At 35.1% G+C, this 19,663-nt stretch overlaps 1 protein-coding gene across 1 annotated transcript in view; it reads left to right on the plus strand.

The window, feature by feature from the left end:
• The window catches only part of LOC109065949 (caM kinase-like vesicle-associated protein), a 41,605-nt gene that overhangs the window by 14,070 nt on the left and 7,872 nt on the right, over positions 1-19,663 (plus strand). The window contains exons 2-4 of the mRNA XM_019082927.2: positions 16,483-16,590; positions 17,041-17,172; positions 18,709-18,783. Coding sequence (XP_018938472.1) covers positions 16,496-16,590; positions 17,041-17,172; positions 18,709-18,783 — 302 coding nt within the window. The 5' untranslated portion in view covers positions 16,483-16,495. The remainder of the gene's footprint in view (positions 1-16,482; positions 16,591-17,040; positions 17,173-18,708; positions 18,784-19,663) is intronic.

The raw sequence follows: 19,663 nt of genomic DNA on the forward strand, positions 1-19,663 counted from the left end.
GTAAAAAAAAAAATTTTTTTTTAAATAATCTAATAATTCTAATAGAATCTAATAGTTTTATTTAAATAAATAGTAAGTAATTAAAAAAACGGACAAAAGGAAACAAAATAGGACAAAGATACAGACAGTGATTAATTTATATACTTTTTAAAAAATTAGAAGCCTATTTTAAAAAGAAATATAGGCAGTAAAACTGTCTTTTAAGATGTGATTTAAACTTTGCTAATAATCTGCAAGTTAAAAATGTACAATAATCTGCTCCATCCTGATACGTGGATTGCGGTCTGACCGGATCAGCCGTGATCCGTTTAACCACTAGTAATGACACACGTCCTGATATAAAGGAAAACCTTTATCGATTCAACACAAATCAACATAACGTATAAACATATAAAACACAAGTAATTTATGCTTACTTCATTTCGGTCACGTTCAGCGGCCATCATCCATCAAGTCATGTTGCTGCTGCTGTTTTTCTTCTGCTGACCTCAACCCATGCCTTGCTTTCTCATTGACTGTAGCTTGTTGAGACACCTGACACCACGTGATGTCGAGTCAGCTGACCGGTCCAGATATTTAGCATGATAGATATTCGTTTGGCGTCGGCAAGGCGTCAGTGAGCCTCTTTGCTGCGTCATTGAGTAGTTCACACATAAAGATTGCCGAGCACTTATCACCCACTGATTTTCCCCCAATCACAGCCTGACCTGTCAGCAAATTTGGCTTAAATCAGGCTTAAAATCCTGTAGTGTGAACTAGGCATTAGCTGCTTGCGTTTCCTCCGATTCCACAGTGCAGTTTGCCTGAGATGTTTCCTTCTGCTAAAATGATAGTCAATTGTAGACATTCTTTTGTAATCTTACAATTTATTACACCGAGGGACTGATTAAAACTAAAACTTTGATTAAAACTAAAACATTTTAATCTAGTGAAGTGACGTGTGGCGACCCATACTCGGAATTTGTGCTCTGCATTTATCCCATCCAAGTGCATACACAGTAGTAAAGACACACACACCCAGAGCAGTGGGCAGCCATATTGCTGTGGCGCCCGGCGAGCAGTTGGGGGTTTGGTGCCTTGCGTGGTATTGAGGGTGGAAGAGAGTGCTGATTATTCACTCCCCCCACAAACAATTCCTGCCGGACATGAGACTCGAACCCGTAACCTTCATGTTACAAGTCAGACTCTCTAATCATTAAGCCATGACTGATTTTATTTCATAGTGTTTCCCTAAAAACAATCTATTTTAGGTGCATGTGTTTCAGGGTTATTATGAATAGGTTATTAACTAGAAATAAAATGAAAACTAAAACCATCAAAAACATTTTCATTACTTTAAAATTAAAAGCATTAGCTGAAATAATATAATATTTAAAAATTTAAACTCATTTTATTTTAGATAGTTGCCCAGGCAATGTTTCTAATTTTCGGTTGCTTTAAGTTAAAGTACTAAAATAACTGAAACTAATTAAACTAAAACTTAATAAAAAATATTAAAAAAAAATAATAAAAATTACAAAAACATGCAACAAAATTACTAATACTTTAACTAAAATTAAAATGTAAACTATTAAAATATGAAAAAAGTAAAATATAATTTAAAATATTAAGCAAAACAATAATAGTATGTTATGAAAAACACTGATGTGTTTTTGCAATCTGTTGCACATTTGAACTTATTTAAGTACTGACACATTCATCCATAGTTTATTTTTTCTGCTACCATGTAAGCTCTTTGTTCATCAAATAAATTATATTGTCTATTGTCTTGTTAATTAAGATCACATTAAGCTACGTATATAATGAAGGTGAAAAGGATTTGAGCAACAGCATGTCTGGATGGCAGTGAAGATTAACATAAAATTATTAGCTTGCCAATACACAGTGATAACACCACTGAAATAATCACACCATGAGAATACATAAAGGCCCAAGTAACTCTTGCAAATTTCAGTCTTTGGCTCTCTTTCCGAATCGTAATGTGTTTGTGGGTTGCGTCCAATCTAATTGCACCATGTTCCAGCACTCTGTGATGTTCAAAGACGAACACTCAGAGGCATGGACATTGAGATACTCAAGACCAAAGCTGATGGATACAGAAATTAGTCATATTAACCACTAAATAGCTTGAGATGGGAACTCAGAAGCTGAACCTGAACAAATAAAACATGTTTTGTACTGAAAGTCACATAGCCTCATAAGGTTCAAAATGACATATGTTGAGAGCATGTGGCGATTCAATCCATGAAATAAACAAGCTAATATGTCTCAGTTGGCAGTGTGTTGCAATTTCTGTGTGCACGTCAGCAGCGGGTCACTTGGAGATATGTGTAGGTTATTATTTAATAATCTACTTTTCCATACTATGCCATATGTAGATGATTTGTATTGGCTCAGTATTCTCTGTTTAAATGGCAAATAATTTTTTTTTTCTTTTTTAGTCTCTCTCTGGACTCATTTCCGCCTTTTGTCTTTGCAAACCCTACATATTTTTTCCCTTCATTATGTAAGTCACAATGTTTCTGACAGCTTTAGTTTGAACAACCATCTTCTTGCTTTGTGAATAAAAGACATTTTCCTAAAAGGATTTAGTCCTTTTGGAGTTTGAAGATGTCTTAGTTTCTAGATGAGTGAAAGAGATATTTGGTTTCTAGCATTAGTTTTCTGGTCATTAGGCCAAGTGTCACATAATGCAGCGCCTCAGAGATTAGTATTCTATATATTTATGAACAAAAATGTAAAGAGTTTGAATTAATCCTTTAATGCTTGCCAGGCATGATTTGCCTTAGACAGGAACTTTCTTCTTTTCCAAAATGTAATTTACTACAACAAGTTTTGCATAATTTAGTGGCATAATTCACTATGCAGTTTTAAAAGCAAACTGTTTTGTTTATTATATTTTTTTGCTGTCTAGCAAAGATGGACTTTTTTTTCTTTTTAAAATGTTTTGGTTATGAGACGAAATTAAAAAAATACCTTTTAGTGGAGCTTAATTATGTCAGCATATTTTAAAGTCTTCAAAGTCCTCAAACAATTTTTTGTAGTAGTTATGCCTAATACTGTGGGACCATTTTCGTCTATTCAAGTTTCAGATCTGTCTGTTAAACTGCTTACTAATGAGTTCTACTCTGCAAAACTAACGTAGCTTGTTTTCTGTTTGATTAAGCATCAAAGACCCATGAAGCATCTACCAAGCACAGGAAATCTGTGAGCAAATCCTGTAATGACCAGAATTTAATATTTCCATTTAGAGTTCTGGAACATGCTCTTCATGGAGATGGTGCTAGGTTTCCCTTGTGACTGGACACCAAAGACCCAAACGGCAATGCTGCAGTTGCAATATGACTGTCTTCATCGATACATTATACTGATGCTAAGTCAGTCTTAATGAGCAGTTCATTGCTACTCGCTGTACTCTTCTGATAGAAAAGATGGATTTCCACAACATGAAGAGAAGTAGGAAGGAAAGCTACAAGGCAGCGCTTTAAGTTTTAAATAGGGGAAAATAGCAGATGGCTCCTTCATCTCCTTTTAAAAAGGAAAAGGCCAAGAAACTCTTAAGACCACTGCCCGTTATCATATAAATCTAACTCCTGAGAGCAGGGGGTGGGGGCACTAAATGCAAATGAGGCATGGATTGCAAAATTACCCTGCAATCTTTGGTTCTTCTCATTAGTGAACCAAAAGCATTTAAAGTGGATCACATTGTACTGTAAAGACAGTACCTTAATCATTAAAGTAGTAAAAGCTCAACTAGTGCAGTAACTTTATGCTGCAGCATTTTTTTCACCAATGTTATGCTGTTAAAAGTCTACATTTCCTGTCAGAAAAACCTTTCATCCGTACCTGCTTCAAAACATAGTGTCTTTTCATTGAAAGGAAGTTATTGCGAAGATCCCACAGTAGCAAGCAGGCACTATCCATTATATTCTATCAGTGATCCGTGCCTCTACACAGAAAATAAAACATATGAGTAGATGCAGAAATGGGTTAAACTGAAATATAAACAGTTTCCGCTCTACACAATAGTCTATTTGCTGCCACGGTCCTTTAGTGCATTCTCCATTGTGCAGCCAATAAAATTGTGAATTCAAACTGTGAAAAAGGAGTTACTCCTCAGGCGCTGTGGATTTGCCTTTTTGTGTGCTTTGAAACATTGATGCATTTTGCACTACAGGACGAGACAGATAGTGTTACAACAGTGATTGCTGGGAGTTGTTTCTTGTCACCTCTGTGTAGTCAACATCTGTTACCACCACGAAGAGCTGACGTTTAAGAAGAGCTTGTTAACTCAAATATTGCTCCCTGGATCTTACAGTCTTTTTATTTCCAACTGAGAAAAACTAATTGGTTTCTTTTACTAAAAAGATGATGACTACATGTGTATAATATAAGATCAGTATAATATATTCAAGGCATGAGGTAAGAGGCATTATGTGTTGCAGACTGGAGTAATGAATTCTCTGCAGAGGTGCTGAGAGCATATAAGATAACAAGCAATTTTATTCTCAACTGATTCATACACGGTGTAGTCTTTGGACAATTGTCAGAAACATTTCTTAATGAAAATTATATTTTTGTAATGATCCGTTTCAGTCAAAAATGTCTTTTATGCTCGATGGGCTGAGAAGTGTTATTGGTGCATACTGTATTGAGCGGGGCAAATGAGAGTGCAGTTACCCCTGAATAATGTAGAATAGCCATTGATTAGTCATATTATTGATTTCCTTTTATAAGTTAATTTGTTCCATTTTCCTCCAAGCCTTTTCTAATGGCACAAATGGGGACTTTAATTCCAAGTGGAAGCTCAGTGGGAAATGAACGCAATTCATCTTATTATACACCATTAAACTGAACATCTAAGCTGGTTGCAGAAGTGGAGTGAATAGAATGGAACAGAATATTCCAGAATACAATAAAACTGAACTGAACTTCTGTACATTTGTTCATGTAGTTGTAATGCAGATGGTGCAGTCTTTGCCAGCTGACACTGTAAGACATGTCTACTATATTTAGAATGTGAGAGACAGACTGTACAACTACAATATAGAGGACAGCAATGCGGGAAAAGAAGCGCGGTGTACTGTAGTGCTCCCAACAGGCCCGTGTGCACCTGTCATAAATGAAAACTTTTTTAGGAGCATGGTAGGACAGGTGCATGCATGCATGACATGATCTTTAGAATCAGGACTCATTTAAAATGCATTTGCAAGTGCAAATGCAATATTAGTGCATTGGGTAACAATACACATAATATACTGTACATTCTGAGGTTTTATCATGAAAATGATACTTGAAAGTGATCAGATGAATCTGAAAACACACTCACACACATTCCATCCAACTGGATGCCAAGCCCACTAGAATTTATAGCCTGTAATTTGTCTTTCCTCTGACTACTGCAGTCAGCATTCCGAATGGACCTTCAATTACTGTGCGGCCTGTATTCAAACAAACTTCATTATTGTTTATCTGCCGTGTGAGCTTAAAATATTTCCCGTAATGTCAATTTTATGCAAGCCAGTTAAAATGTGTGTAGCTGAAGCTGCATATGAGGCATAGACATCTAATGAGATTAGAGATTGCACATGGTTGTTTGAGGGGGATTGGGGAGGGGGTACGCACTCATAAACTCTTCGTTCTGTAATGAAGAGACATATTTATGGCAGCAATTTTGGCAAATGTCCTCTAGAGTCACTGAAAATGCACACACGTCACTCCTCCCTGCCCTGTAAGATTAATTTGGCCATCCTGCATTGGAATTGCCATCGATGTTAAGTGAAGCAAAAGATGTGAGTAAATGCATAACTCTGTCAAATGAGAGTGTGAAGTCTGACAGAAGTCAATGATGCATTGATGCACGTAAAAATAATCCCTTGCTAGTTTTATTGCTGGAAGTTGCTGTTCAGTGTGTATATTATATCAGCATTGGTAAGAGAGCAGTCTGCTGTTGTCATGGAAATACTGGAAAGTGTGTTAGTATTTTGGGCTTGTCATCAACCTGTTTATGCTTGTTGCCAGATCTTCTGGTAAGCATAAATGAATCTGTCTGATGTTGCTGTGGAATGTAAATGCAGTGTTTTTAAAATGCTAAATCAGTCACATGGTCACTTCACACACACTTGGTGCTGCGTTTGACCTTCACAACTTTTTCTTTGTGAACTGCTTGTAATTATAAGGATATCTACATGAGTAGCTCCTTTACTGTGGTGTGATCTTTATTTACAAAAAAAATAAAAAATAAAAAATAATCTTGGAAGCATTAAAGGAATAGTTATTTTCACAAATTCACTATATCAGAAAATTCTATGGAATGTCAGGAGATCTGACATCTCCATGACCATGACTTTTAATAAAAGCAGTCTGTGCTTTAAAGAAGACTCGTAATTTTGATGAAGATCAGATCAGACCAGACATTGAGGATATTCTGGACTCCACACACAGAAACATCCAAGAAGCATTTTAAATCCATTTTTGAGTTTATTAATTTGCATAAACACAAATATAATGATACAAATATAATGAGAAAAGTTCAAAGTAAGATTTTTAAAATGTTTTTGTAAGAGTTTTCTTATCCTCACCATAGCTGCATTTGATCAAAAATGCAGTAAAACAGTAACATTGTGTAATATATTGCAATTTAAAATAACTGTATTCTGTTTTAATATATTCTAAAATGTAATTTATTCTGGTGAATTTTCAGCATCATTACTCCAGTCTTCAGTGTTGCATGATCATTCAGAGATCACTCTAATGTGCTGATTTGCTGCTCAAGAAACACTTGTTAAAAACAAGTGGAATGCTCAACATTTCTGTGATTAAAAAAATCTTACTGACCCTAAATGAATAAGCATATTGCATATCATATGGTCATAGTGTATTTAAGTGATTTTTAGGCTGCACTGAAGAGCTCTGTACACTGCTGTACATGTGCATATGCATGTATGGTATATGCATTTAAACAATTCCCTGTACTCAGCCATATGTACTGGAGCTGGATGTATAATTGGATATATAATTTATAATGAACCTCAGCTGCCCTGTAGTAAGCTTGCATCAAGAAATCTCTCTGGCACAGCTGCTATGGCTTCAAAAAAGAAAGCTTTGAGCTTCACTGAGAGGTTGCTGCATAGTTTAAGTGTCTTGTACAGTCTGCTCTTGCCATGCATTACTGCAAAGAGCTGAACTGTCTTTAACCCTGCATGTTATAATTTGAGAAGATCCTGTCAGAGTGTAGAGCTTTGTTAGAACTTTGGATCTTAGGACATCTTACTCTATCTTAAAGAGAGTGATTATTGCTCTTATCTGATAAAAAGCTGCAACAGCTGAGCACTGACCTTGCAGACCACAATGGTGTTGTATCTGTATATGCTCTACGATGCATGAATTGCATTTTTCATTCTCTAACAAAATGATCAATAATAATGGAGTACTGTATACCACTGCAAAACAGACAGCCAGAGGAGAGAGAAAAACAGACAGAGAGAAGGAGAAAAAGCCATGTGAAGGACAGGAATAACAATGAGGAATCGGAAGAAACTTGGTTCAACAATGCACAGGGAATAACTCGTTCCAGAGCCGGAGAGGAACTGTCAGAGAACTGCGCTAGACAGAAATAATTGATAGAGCGTTCCGTTCTTATTTCACCCTGCTCATTATTTTGTGTTGTTTCTCCTTTGGTCCAGCAATGCTATGAGGTTTGGAGCCTTTTGTGGAGTGATTTGTGCCCGACTCAAACATCTAAATCACACATTTGAGATGGTGTGGCTTTTCTTTGAAACTGGCCTCAGAAAGTTTTTTAAAAGCACTCTAATGCCCAAACAGGATAGAGTAAAGTCCAAATGACTACGGATGGACAGCAGATGCTCCTTTATCAGTACTCACATTTGGAAGTAAGAAATGTGCCAGGGGAGCTGTCTAGAGATGAGATCTGAGAGTCACATTGACGGAAGACTAAAACAGAGGAAAACTAAGCTGGATAAAGTCTTCAGTGACATGTCAGTGATGTTCAAGGGCCATCTAGAGGCCTGGCACAAACACTATATATTCTTCAGTTCAGTCCCATCCAGTCAAAACAGGCCATATTTGCATCCTGGAAATTGTTTATTTATAGGATGTTGTCTATTCAAAACTTTCATTTAATCAAAATAGTTATGGCTGTAACCTTAAAAAAAAACATTTCAGCTTATTACAATACAGGAATCTATAATTACAATACAGGATATATAAGGAATCTGTTGAAAAAGTGGTCCAAAAGCCTCCATGATATAAGGGTGGTGGCCAATTTTTTTTGGTTTTGTTTTAGTTTTTCTGGCCCCAAAAGCACTTTCCAGTCTCTATGCCAGGGATTCACAAATGTTTTTGTCAGCCAAACCATTAGATGTAAAATGTTTACTTGTACCCCCTGAGATTCAAAGTGGTTACATAAATAATCTAATGACCTATTTTGATGTTCAGCAAGTATTTAGAGCTTATTATTATTATTATTATTATTGTAACTCTAATTATAAAAATTAAGATATAAATATATTACTGGTGTAAATCATAATTGTTCCGTAAAATAAAAAATATATATTTGATTAATTATAGGCCTAATAATTCTTTTATTTTACAATGCAATTGCAAGTTACAATGCTAATATTTATGTCTTGAATTCTTTTAAACATTCAAATGTTCAAGCGTCTATTATGGCAGTATACTGGTAAAATGCTGTGAACGTCTATCCACAGGAATGTTGGAAATCATGTGAATGTGTACATAAAGTTTACCTATATTGTAATTTTTAGATTTGCTAAAGATGATTTGATTTTTATTTTACATTTGATTTAATTATTAGCTTTTAATCCACTATTAAAACCCCTGCAGTTCCCACATGAATCCCCAGGGGTTCACAAACCCGCATTTGGGAAAACCTGCACTATGGTCCTACCGTCAAAGTAGCTGTCTATGGGATTTTTATCATCCATAAGTGAAAATCATAGCCTGGTTGCTTTATGAAATAATAGCACAAGAGTTTTCAACAATCTGCATAATTTGAGGTAGAATTCATATCTGTAGTATGTGCATGATGAATTACTAACTGAATTTTAATACATAGTGGTTTATTCAAATCCCTAGTTCTAATTATAAGTGATTATAGAGATCACTTATTTGAGATTATAATTGACAGTCCCTGTGTTAGATGATACAGCTCTCTGTTGTTTACCATTACAGCACTGTGATCACTATTTTTTAAGTTTAAAACATATCATTGTTTTGCTGTTTGAGGTTTTGGGAGTATTTTCCAATTGTTTTATTTTTATTAAAAACTACTTGATATTAACAATACATTCAAAAACACAACATATATTGGACAGCTACCAGTAACTATGGTGTCTGGCTGAGGAATTAACCGCATAGTTAGGAAATAAAAAGGAATATTATGCAATATCAGATGTTAGTAGATTACAAAAAAAAAATGTCTTTGTCACATTTAATAGTATTTTTGCCCCAATCCCTGGTTAATTTCGACCCAGCTCAGTGGGCAGAAAGATCTCAAAGTGTCTCTGGATCAGATGTCTAAACCCGCCTGCTGTAAGCCAATCTGTGGGCCATCAGAAGCTCAGTGATCTCTGTCTCGGCCTATTCATGGCCCAAACTGATGTCATGTATTTACACTCTAAAGGCAGATGGGACTGATGGAGGGAGGCACAGATTTTGCCAGCTCTGAAAAACTGGAGAAGATGGTGTAATTATGAGAGTGAAGTTTCAGCTGGTCGGGTAGCACAATGCCGCAGGATACGCGAGATGCTCACTTACTAGCTGCAAACCACCCTTCCTGAGAGACGAAGATGCTGATGTGTGAATAATGAAACTATTGTCTTGTCTTTCTGTCTCTTGTCATTTTATCAATTCTCACGACTCATGATTGATGTGTGTAGCAACACTATCTCTCTTAATTCTTTCTCTCCTTCCCTCGCTTATTCCCTATATGAGATTATTATCGCTTCCTCTCCCCTAGTCTCTATTTTTTTGTTTTTTTCTACGGCCTGCAGAAAGGTTGAAACAGTGTCTAATGTAGCAGCCACTGGGTTTAATTAGCATTCACAGTGCCCTTGGGAAAGCAAAGGAACTTTCATTTCTTTTTCTTAGAAGTTTCCCATTTCGAATTATGTTCTGGATTGCCTGATTTCTTTCAAGAGGCAGTAATGAGGAGCTGGCGATGATGTTGCAGAATGCAGTTCTACCCTGTTGTACTCTTCCTCCTGCTCACTCTCTCTGTCGCTCACGCAGTCCATTTGTCTTACTTCCTCTTGCTCTTTTCGCTTCTGCAAAAACCTCTTGAGTTTTCAGCCAATTAAGTTCTTTACTTGTTGCACAGAGGAACAATTCATGAAAATAGAGGAATGCTCTGTGGGCCCTGATGCGATTGAAGAAGAACTGGTCTTGCAATTATACAAACTGTGTTATGAATTACTTTATTGTAGTTGCATCATTGGAGAGATGAAACCAGGCCAGCAAATTTAAGACATTTTTTTTTTTTTATTGTATATCACCTTTTAAACTCACAGAAGGGTACATGTCGAACTTCACCTGACCAAACCAGGAAAACAGGTCTAATCACTTCCGCTTGTTGGAGAACGTGCTAACAGCCGTAATATATAATAGTGTTATTTATGGACTTTTAAGATAATCATTTAAACTAGCTAGCTGTTTTAATAGTTGACATAAATTTTTAATATAAATATTAGTGAAAAGAATAAAAATAAAAAACTTTTAGATATCATTCCGCATATGTGATGGACATTGGTTATGTTAATCTTTGGCATCTACTTTGAAGGCATCTTGAGTAAAACTCCTAACTGCTAACCGTAAGTGTTGAGACCAGGTTAACAGAATACGGAAGTCTGTTGCGCATAACCCCTATAGCATTTACCATGTATAATAGGACCAATGAGGATTATTTTAAGATTATGTAGATTAATGAAGAAAATAGCATAGAGTAGTAAAAATGCTTAATAAAATATGAAAACTATTTAATACCAATGAGGATTATTTTAAGATTATGTAGATTAATGAAGAAAAACAACTCTATAAATGAGGCATCTCAAAATGCATAGCATTATTTTCATTGAACATAAACATTGAAGTTGGTACTTCAGTAGGAAAATGTAAATTTAATTAATATTATGCATTGATAATATTGTTAGCAATATTAAAGGAATAGTTCACCCCAAAGTGAAAATTTGCTGAAAATTTACTCACCCTCAGGCCATCCAAGATAGTTTGTTTCTTTATCATAACAGATTTGGAGAAATTTAGCTTTACATTACTTGCTTACCAATGAATCCTCTTCAAACAGCTGAAAAAAACATCACAATATTCCACAAGTAATACACAAACTGTGTGTCTGTAATACAGCTATCATTTAGGGAAGCACGATATTAGATTTTTACCAATATCTTAATGTTATTTGTGTATTTTACTTTCATTTTATTACAAGTAGGCCAACAACGCCCCCCAAATGAATAAAAAGTCCTTACTGGATGGGCATTAGGACCCAGTAATGCTGTTGTTGTTGCTGCCGCTGCACGTGCTAGTAACTGTTGACCCTATCTCATAACAGACGCATCATTCTGTACGTGCATTCTCAGATTAAATGCAGCGATCCAAAATACTGAATCTAATTATCATTCAGGAAAAAGTTTGCTTCAATAGTTACCACACTGTTAATGTGATCTTATCGTTAGCACACCCTGAGCACATGTGAGTTCTTAGTCTTACTGGCATAATTTTTCATGTCGGGCCAATGTCGTTTTTTTATGTTTTAAGCCTTTATAGGCTGATTCCAATAACATTCTAATAATATCATGCATCCCTACTATCAATAAAACGTTTTTTAACTTTAAACTGTTGATTCTGTGTAAAACACGAGTCCTGTATCCCTAATAGTGATGTCTCCAATTAAAAAGTCGTCTTATCTGAATCAGGAGAGAAATATGCACAGATAAGACTGTTTACAAGCGAAAACAGACCAATATTTTGATGTGAGAGGACAACTGGGGATGGCGTTAATGAAGCATTATTATGAATTGTGGACTGTTTTAAAACCAAACCAAAACTTATTTATTTATTACAAACTGAAGTCATGTGGATTACTTGTGGATTATCATCATGTTTTTAGTTTTTATCAGCTCTTTGGGCTCTCATTCTGATGGCACCCATTCACTGCAAGTGATGTATGTAATGCTAAGTTTCTCTGGATATGTTGCAATGAAGAAACAAAACTCATCTGCATCTTGGATGGCCTGAGGGTAAGTGTTAAGCAAATTTTAATTTTTGAATGAATAAATGAATGAAATGCCTCATTTATTAAAATTGTTATTTTTGGGTAAACTATTCATTTAATATAATTATAAAGAAGTGTAAGATGTCTGCCTGTATTCTGTAAAAAAAAAAAATGTTTTCTGTCAGCAGAAAATCACTGAAGATACAGAAACTGATGGCATTGACTAGAACACAAAGGCAGCTGTAAAACATCTCAAAGTATTGATCACCTTATCCGCCTTCTTCCAAAGACCTGCAGGCCAGATTCCTAGATGATAATGCTTTATATACATTCTGCACTCATGCCAAATGTCCCATTATGCTGTGTTAGTAATATCAAAGCGTATGGATGTGGAGAAAGTGTGCTATAAATGGACAGCTCATCATGGGGAACTTTACATTGCCAAACTGGGATATTAATAGTCAGCAAATAAAATAGAGAATGTGTGTGTGTGTGTGTGTGTGTGTATATATATATATATATATATATATATATATATATATATATATATATACACAGTATATATATGATCAAAGTCAACATATTAACAATTGTTTTATCAATACATTAATGGAATGATATGGGATTATGTAATTGATATTATATATTGTATTGAATTTCTTGTGCCATTTATACATTTATTTTGTTTGTAAATTAAGATAGAAATGAAGGTAAATCGTACGGGCTTAGAACAGCACGAAAGGGTAAATGATGACAGAATTTTAGTCTGGGGTTGAACTATCTCTTTAAGGAGCTTAAAGCAATTTACACTGCAAATTGAAGTGTAATTAATCTCAGAGCAGAGAGCTTCATCACTTACATAACATACTTCTTAGCATTATATGTAGGTTTACAAAAAGAACAAAGAGGGAAGGAACAAGATAAAGAGGAGCACAGTGAGAGGTGAAATGTGGAAAAAGCAAAATGAGAGGGAAAGAGAAAATGAGGACAATCTGTGCATCTAAAAACGAAGGATGTACTGTAAATCAGAGAGTATGTCCTCGTTCTGCTCGACTATGTGCGCATTATTATTTTTGCTTCAGTATATACTCTGTAGATGCTGTAGTGCTCATACATTACCATAGTCTGATGATGATACTAATTAAGTCAGCTGTACAAGTCATGTACTTGTGTTGGGCAATGTGTCTTCTAGCCTAGTCTCAAATTGCACACCCACGACCACCCATAATCCATTCACTGACCATCTGATACATATTGCACACAAAACTAGCAAGAGCTGTCTAGAATTGCTGGTTAAATCTCATTGGCTGGCATTACACAACCTCCAAGAGTAAGAGCACTCAGGTGTTTTAATCATTCTGTCTGGAAACTAAGTCATAATTGATTCGGATTGACCCTTATGATATTTAGTCAAAGATCTGGCTATACGAGACTACTTCCAGCCTAACTTTGAGTGTTAACAGCTGTTGACTAGCATCACAATAAAATCCATTCATCTTTATGGCTTCAATTTGGTGTATTAATCCAATGAAAACATGGGAAATTTCTAGTCGGCAAAAATCATAAATTGTTTTATTCTCGATTTCATCTGCACATACAATAAGATATCAAAAGATATCCTTTTCCAATTATACTTCCTATAAACAAGTCTCACTTTCAGCAAAAAAAGAAAGAGTGAGAGTCTGGTGTCTAATTTAATTTATCCTGCCTGGGAGAAGGGAAGCACAGTGATTTAGACTGTAAGTGTGGTAAAAAGCGCACAAAGGCCTTTTATTTGTCTTCATCACCCCATTTCCTTTGCCCATAATCATTCAACAGTTCTTTTTTCCAGTCTGATTCGCAGCAGCAGTGTTATCAGGTAGAATAATTTTTCTCTCTCTCACCGACATAAGCTTACTGACTCTTAAAGGGGTGGGGCAGTGTTTTTTTCTAGGCTTGATTGTGTTTATGGGGTGCAGTCGAACATATGTTAATGCTTAGTTTTTTAAAAAACATAATTTTTCACATAATTTACCTTTATTCCACACCGCTATGTCCCTTCTCTGAGAAACGCGCTGATCATTTCCTACTTTAATGCAGCCCCTCCCTCAGAAATAGGCGATGGGCTCTGATTAGTTAGCCAGCCCAGTGTGTTGTGATTGGCTAAACCACCTCTAGTGCGCGTCTAAACGTCCCGCCCCTCACCTCAGTGGCATGTGCTCCGGTTATATTGTAAACAACAGCGTCGTTAAGATCGCTTATCAGTTTGAGCCCGATTGAGACGCAGAGGATATTATTGAAGAGGAACGTGCAGAACCTGTGCAAGAACGGCTTTTAATGGTAGGCCTATGTTTTTTGTTTATTTGTTGTCTCATACTTTTAAATACGCTGTTATTTGTAAATGCTACTGCTTACAAAATAACATTACATTACACACTAACTAACGTTAAAAAAATGAAATCGCAATGAACCGCTCCCTTTAACAACTAACCCTATTTATTAGTTACCTAAAACTAAAAACAGGGGAAAAAATAATTACTTGAAATAAATACATGTTATCTGATGAAAAACTAAAACTTTAAAATTAAAATAAATGTATGGAATACAAAAATAAAATTTCTAAATATATAAAAAAACAAACTTTAACAGTATTTTAATGATAACTAAAATAACACTGATCCTAACCCTACAGTAAATCTTAAACTTTAATGCATAACATCGTTTATGCTATAGACGTGAATGATACCTTAAATTATTCAGCTTGCTGAGAAGTGTGCTGTACTAAGACTTTATATTTTTCATCTATTTTCACCTAAGTCAGACCTATCCAACTCAAAATTTTTGAATTTCTGAAAATTGAATTTGATCAATTGTGGCAACAATCTGTTAACATTAGCTCAATAAGAAATATGTTGAGCCAACCGAACAATGTTATTGGTGCAATTAAATGTTTTACATTTCTCACTGTCCCCCAAAAAACGTAATAAATAAAAACAGAAAAAAAAAACAAAAAAAAAAAATTTAAACACTACAACTTCACTTTTTCAATCCACAACCAAATCCATATTTGGTGAAAATACCTCATTTTAAATAAGGAAAAACACTGAATACGTTCAAAATGCATAACAGGATGTCTTGATGTGGTGAAGGAAACTTTCAAAAGTGGCACTGTATAAGTTGAAAATCTGTTAAAAAAATGTTGCATCAAATTAACATCTCAGAAGTTGATCTAACAGTGTTTTACACATAAATGACATGAGGAAAATAAACCTATAGGATACCAGCAGATAACTGTGGGGTATCCGGTAAAACACAATCATGAGACCAATGAATGCATGATCTCGCAATTCTGCATAATGCCATGTAACTTTATACAGGGTCCTAACACAACACTTTTGGAGAATAATTTCAGTGATCAAAACTCAACCCTTACATCTTAAAATTTGTGACTATGGATATATGTTGTCTTCTGGGATTGATGGTCATTTCGGTCTTGAGCTGATTCAGCTCCGCTCGCTTTCCTGCACATCCACATTTGAATTCTCCATGCCTACGGTCTTCCCCAGGTGCATGTTGTGCATGTGTATACAGTTGTTTGGATGTAGGACTTGTTTAGCCAACAGGTTTTTTTACTTAGACTTTAATTGCCTGAGCACTATTAAATATGTCCAGTGAATATAATTGTTTAATTTTAACTAAAAACCTTAAGATATGCATGTTTTTGTTTGGGTATAATTATTTGGAAGTCATTCATTGAACCAGTATGCAGTTGTAAATTTCCATAATAAAAAAAAAAAAAATGTTTTACAGTGTAGGAAACACTTTACAAACACTTATCCATAATAACCACATGGCAAATGCTAGCAGCATTGCTAGTGAACATCCTAGCATCGTTATGGCAAGTTTTGCATGTGTAGAACCATAAATTGCATTAATATTGTTTCATTGAAAAAATTAAATTGGTTGAGAGACCTTAGCAGTGCTCGTGTTTGGGGCCACCAAATATGTTTTGTTTGTGAATGTCAAACAGGAGTGTTTACGCACAGTTGTTTTTTCCCTTCAGTATTAAAAATGTCACAGAACATGATATTACTGTAAGTCGGCATGCATATTAATCCAGAATGAGTGGTGTGGGCGAGCAATACATATTCACACAATGTGCAATGTGTTTTGACTATGCATAACTGGATTTAAGTTGATCTGTAACCTCTCTCATTCTTTCTGTTTCTCTCAAGGGCAGGGTAGGCCATGCCATTCGGCTGTTTGAAACCTGGCGAGAAGAAGGACTACAACAGTCCAACAGAGATCACAGACAAATATGATCTGGGCCAGATTGTTAAATCGTAAGTAAAATGTGTTTTTGTGCAATCCTTTCCCTTTAATTTTGCATGTAATTTGCAGAAGTTGTTTTCGAATGTACCTTTTTTTATGGATAATGTGCAATCAGCCAGCAATTATCACAAAATCCAGGCTCTTGTATCATCCCAAAGGGGTTTATTTTGTGATAATCGACTGTGCATTATCCCTCTAATTATACTGCTACTTACCAAATAAACTAATAAATATAAAATATTGATTTGATTATGTGTGTCTATGGAGTGTTAGGAAATGCATAAAACTTGTACATTGTAGGAAAGTTATAGAAAATGACTGACCAATTAGAATAGAGATTTCAAGCTGTGTATAAAGACTTTATACACTAATTCACAGAAAGTTCATTTTTGTGCGTACAATTCCTTAATTTCACTCTAAATTCTAATGTAATTAGTGCAATAAAATCACTTTCTTCTCAAGGAGGAGTTCTGTGAGATCTTCAGGGCAAAGGATAAGAACACGCTGAAAATGTACACCTGCAAAAAATTCCTGAAGAAAGATGGAAGAAAAGTGCGGAAGGCTGCCAAAAACGAGATTCTCATCCTAAAGATGTGAGTTACACACAGTTTTCTTTTTCAAAACCCTTCACAATCGTTTTGTAGAATTGGACTTTCTTTGCTGTCCTCAGGTCGGCTATTTTGATTTAATTTGGTTTAAGTAGAATCATAATTTTCCTTCATGAAAAATGATTCTTAAACACTGTTGTTCCTCTAAGATGATTTGTGTATTGCAGAAGATCGCTTGCTCAAATCCTCAATGTGCTGAGTTAGTTTGTTGTCACTTTCATGACTCCAAAAAGTGATTTTTCCTTTTCGCAAATCAGTCGCAACAAACTGTAATAGATGCATTTATTAATAAATTATTTTCACTGCATAAGGTCTAAAAAAAATACTCAATGCAAATATGTGAGTGCAAACTTGTAGCTACTGTACATAATCTTGATCTGAACAAGTTTAATCGCACAGAGATTTGAGGTTTTATAAGAGTATTGAACATATTGTTTCAGTTTCAAAACACCCATATAATATAACTAGCACACTGTTAAGTTTTTTTAAAGTTAGTAAAAAGTGAAACCACACAGTGGATTTTAACAAAAAAGCTTCTCAGCTTTGTGGAGCCATGCATAGCCTATGTTCATTATCAAAATTTTCAGTCCTCTCAAAAGAGGGAAAGTACACAAAACACCTAATGATGCAACACATTTCGTTACATATACCAAACGTGTCAAAGCCTTGAGATATTAAATATAAATGCTTTGCATAGTTTATGATTACATATGATTATACTGCATCTAGGAGGCTGATCTAACATGAGCTGAGTCATCAGAGTCCCTGATGTCACTTTGATTTTGCAGTGCTGCATTTGTGTCCCGCTCACAAATCACAACAGCTCATGAATAACACATAAAAGAAATGTCACTTTTAGAATGAGCAGGTTTTTTATGAGTTCACCTTTAGTTCCCCTCACTATTGCTGGGGAAAGTGCACATTTATGTCTTCCAAGCATAATCAGTGTATTAATTTCTTAATGTAAAAGTTGGCTGACATAACCACCTTTATAAAATTCCGAAACACTTCTTTATAGTGTCCATGTCCATAAAGTTATATGATTATACGTGCTTGAATGTAATATGCTTTAACAGAAGCAAACATCTGCTTTGTTACATCTGCTATTCAGTTAATCTTGTTTTATTTAAATAGGACTTTTTCATAATAAAAATAATGCGTTACAAATACTCTAGTGATTAGCCAACAACAACAGTTGCAATGAAAAAACAATTACGCAAAGCATACATACATAAATGCTGATTTGAACAGATGTGATTCAGCCACAGAACATAAATGATAATGCTGACATTTGTTGTTTAATTAAATATGATTATAGCGGATATAGGAATCCATGTGATATGCAAATAGTAGGGATGCAGGCGTGTATGAGTGGCATTGGATGACTCTGCGGTGGCAGATGGGGCACGAGTGTGGGGTTGATGGCAGGCCCGGATAAATCTGGGCACAAAGCTGCATGTGTTTCAACCTCCTGTGTGCCACAAACTGTCTCCTAACTGATTGTCCATCTCTCCTCCACAGGGTGAAACACCCCAACATCCTCCAGCTGGTCGATGTCTATGAGACCCGGAAAGAGTACTATCTTTTCCTTGAGCTGTAAGTCCAGAAATCAGTTTATTTTTTTTTAACTGTACATGGAGGAGTGTAATGATTTCAGTACTTTGTACCAATATCAGTGAAATTTCTCGGCACCCCAGAAAAAAATGAATTTACTGTTCAGCATACTCATATTAAATATTTTACTAAACCATTTAAAAAGTTAAATATTAATGCAAATTATTAATTATAAGTTAAAAGGCATGTTGCCTACAAGTATTTTTAAATAAATGAAAAATTGCCTCAAAAAAGTCAATGAAAAGAACAAATGAGAAGCATAAAGAATGTTTGAAGTTTTCAAGTATGTAAATTTAAAGGGAATTATTGACCCTGTAAAGTCTGACGTAATAGTAACCAGAAAAACCTTTAAACGAAATATAAAATAAAACAATCTTTAAAAAAAAAATTAGCATATGTGTTTTTGTATTGATTTTTTTGTATACTCTCATATACTGTAGTATGATATAGTGAGAGTATGGAGCTGTAGTACTCGAGGGAAAAAACACCTATTTGGTTCAGTTGCTGATATTATATGGCAAAAAAAATAGATGAAATTCTGATTGCTTGTAATGTAAATCAGTGAGAACAATTTAGCTGACTACATATATAAAATGCATATAAATATCAGTTGACACTATATATCTCCCAATAATATGTCTTTAATAATGTGTATTAATTTTAAACAAGCATTTGAAAGCAGCCGCCTGTCTCTCAGACAGCATGCTGGTACTGAATGCCCAGGGCAAAACACTGACATAAAAACTGCAAAAAACCAATTCCTCAGGCAAATGTTATTTGGCAAAAAAGGTTCCCTTCAATTCATGTCGATACTAACTTCAAGAGGCTAAAGCTGCAGCTGCTGTTTCCTGAGACATAACAG

The sequence above is a fragment of the Cyprinus carpio genome, chromosome A11 (genome assembly GCF_018340385.1).
Source record: "Cyprinus carpio isolate SPL01 chromosome A11, ASM1834038v1, whole genome shotgun sequence".
NCBI lineage: Eukaryota > Metazoa > Chordata > Actinopteri > Cypriniformes > Cyprinidae > Cyprinus > Cyprinus carpio.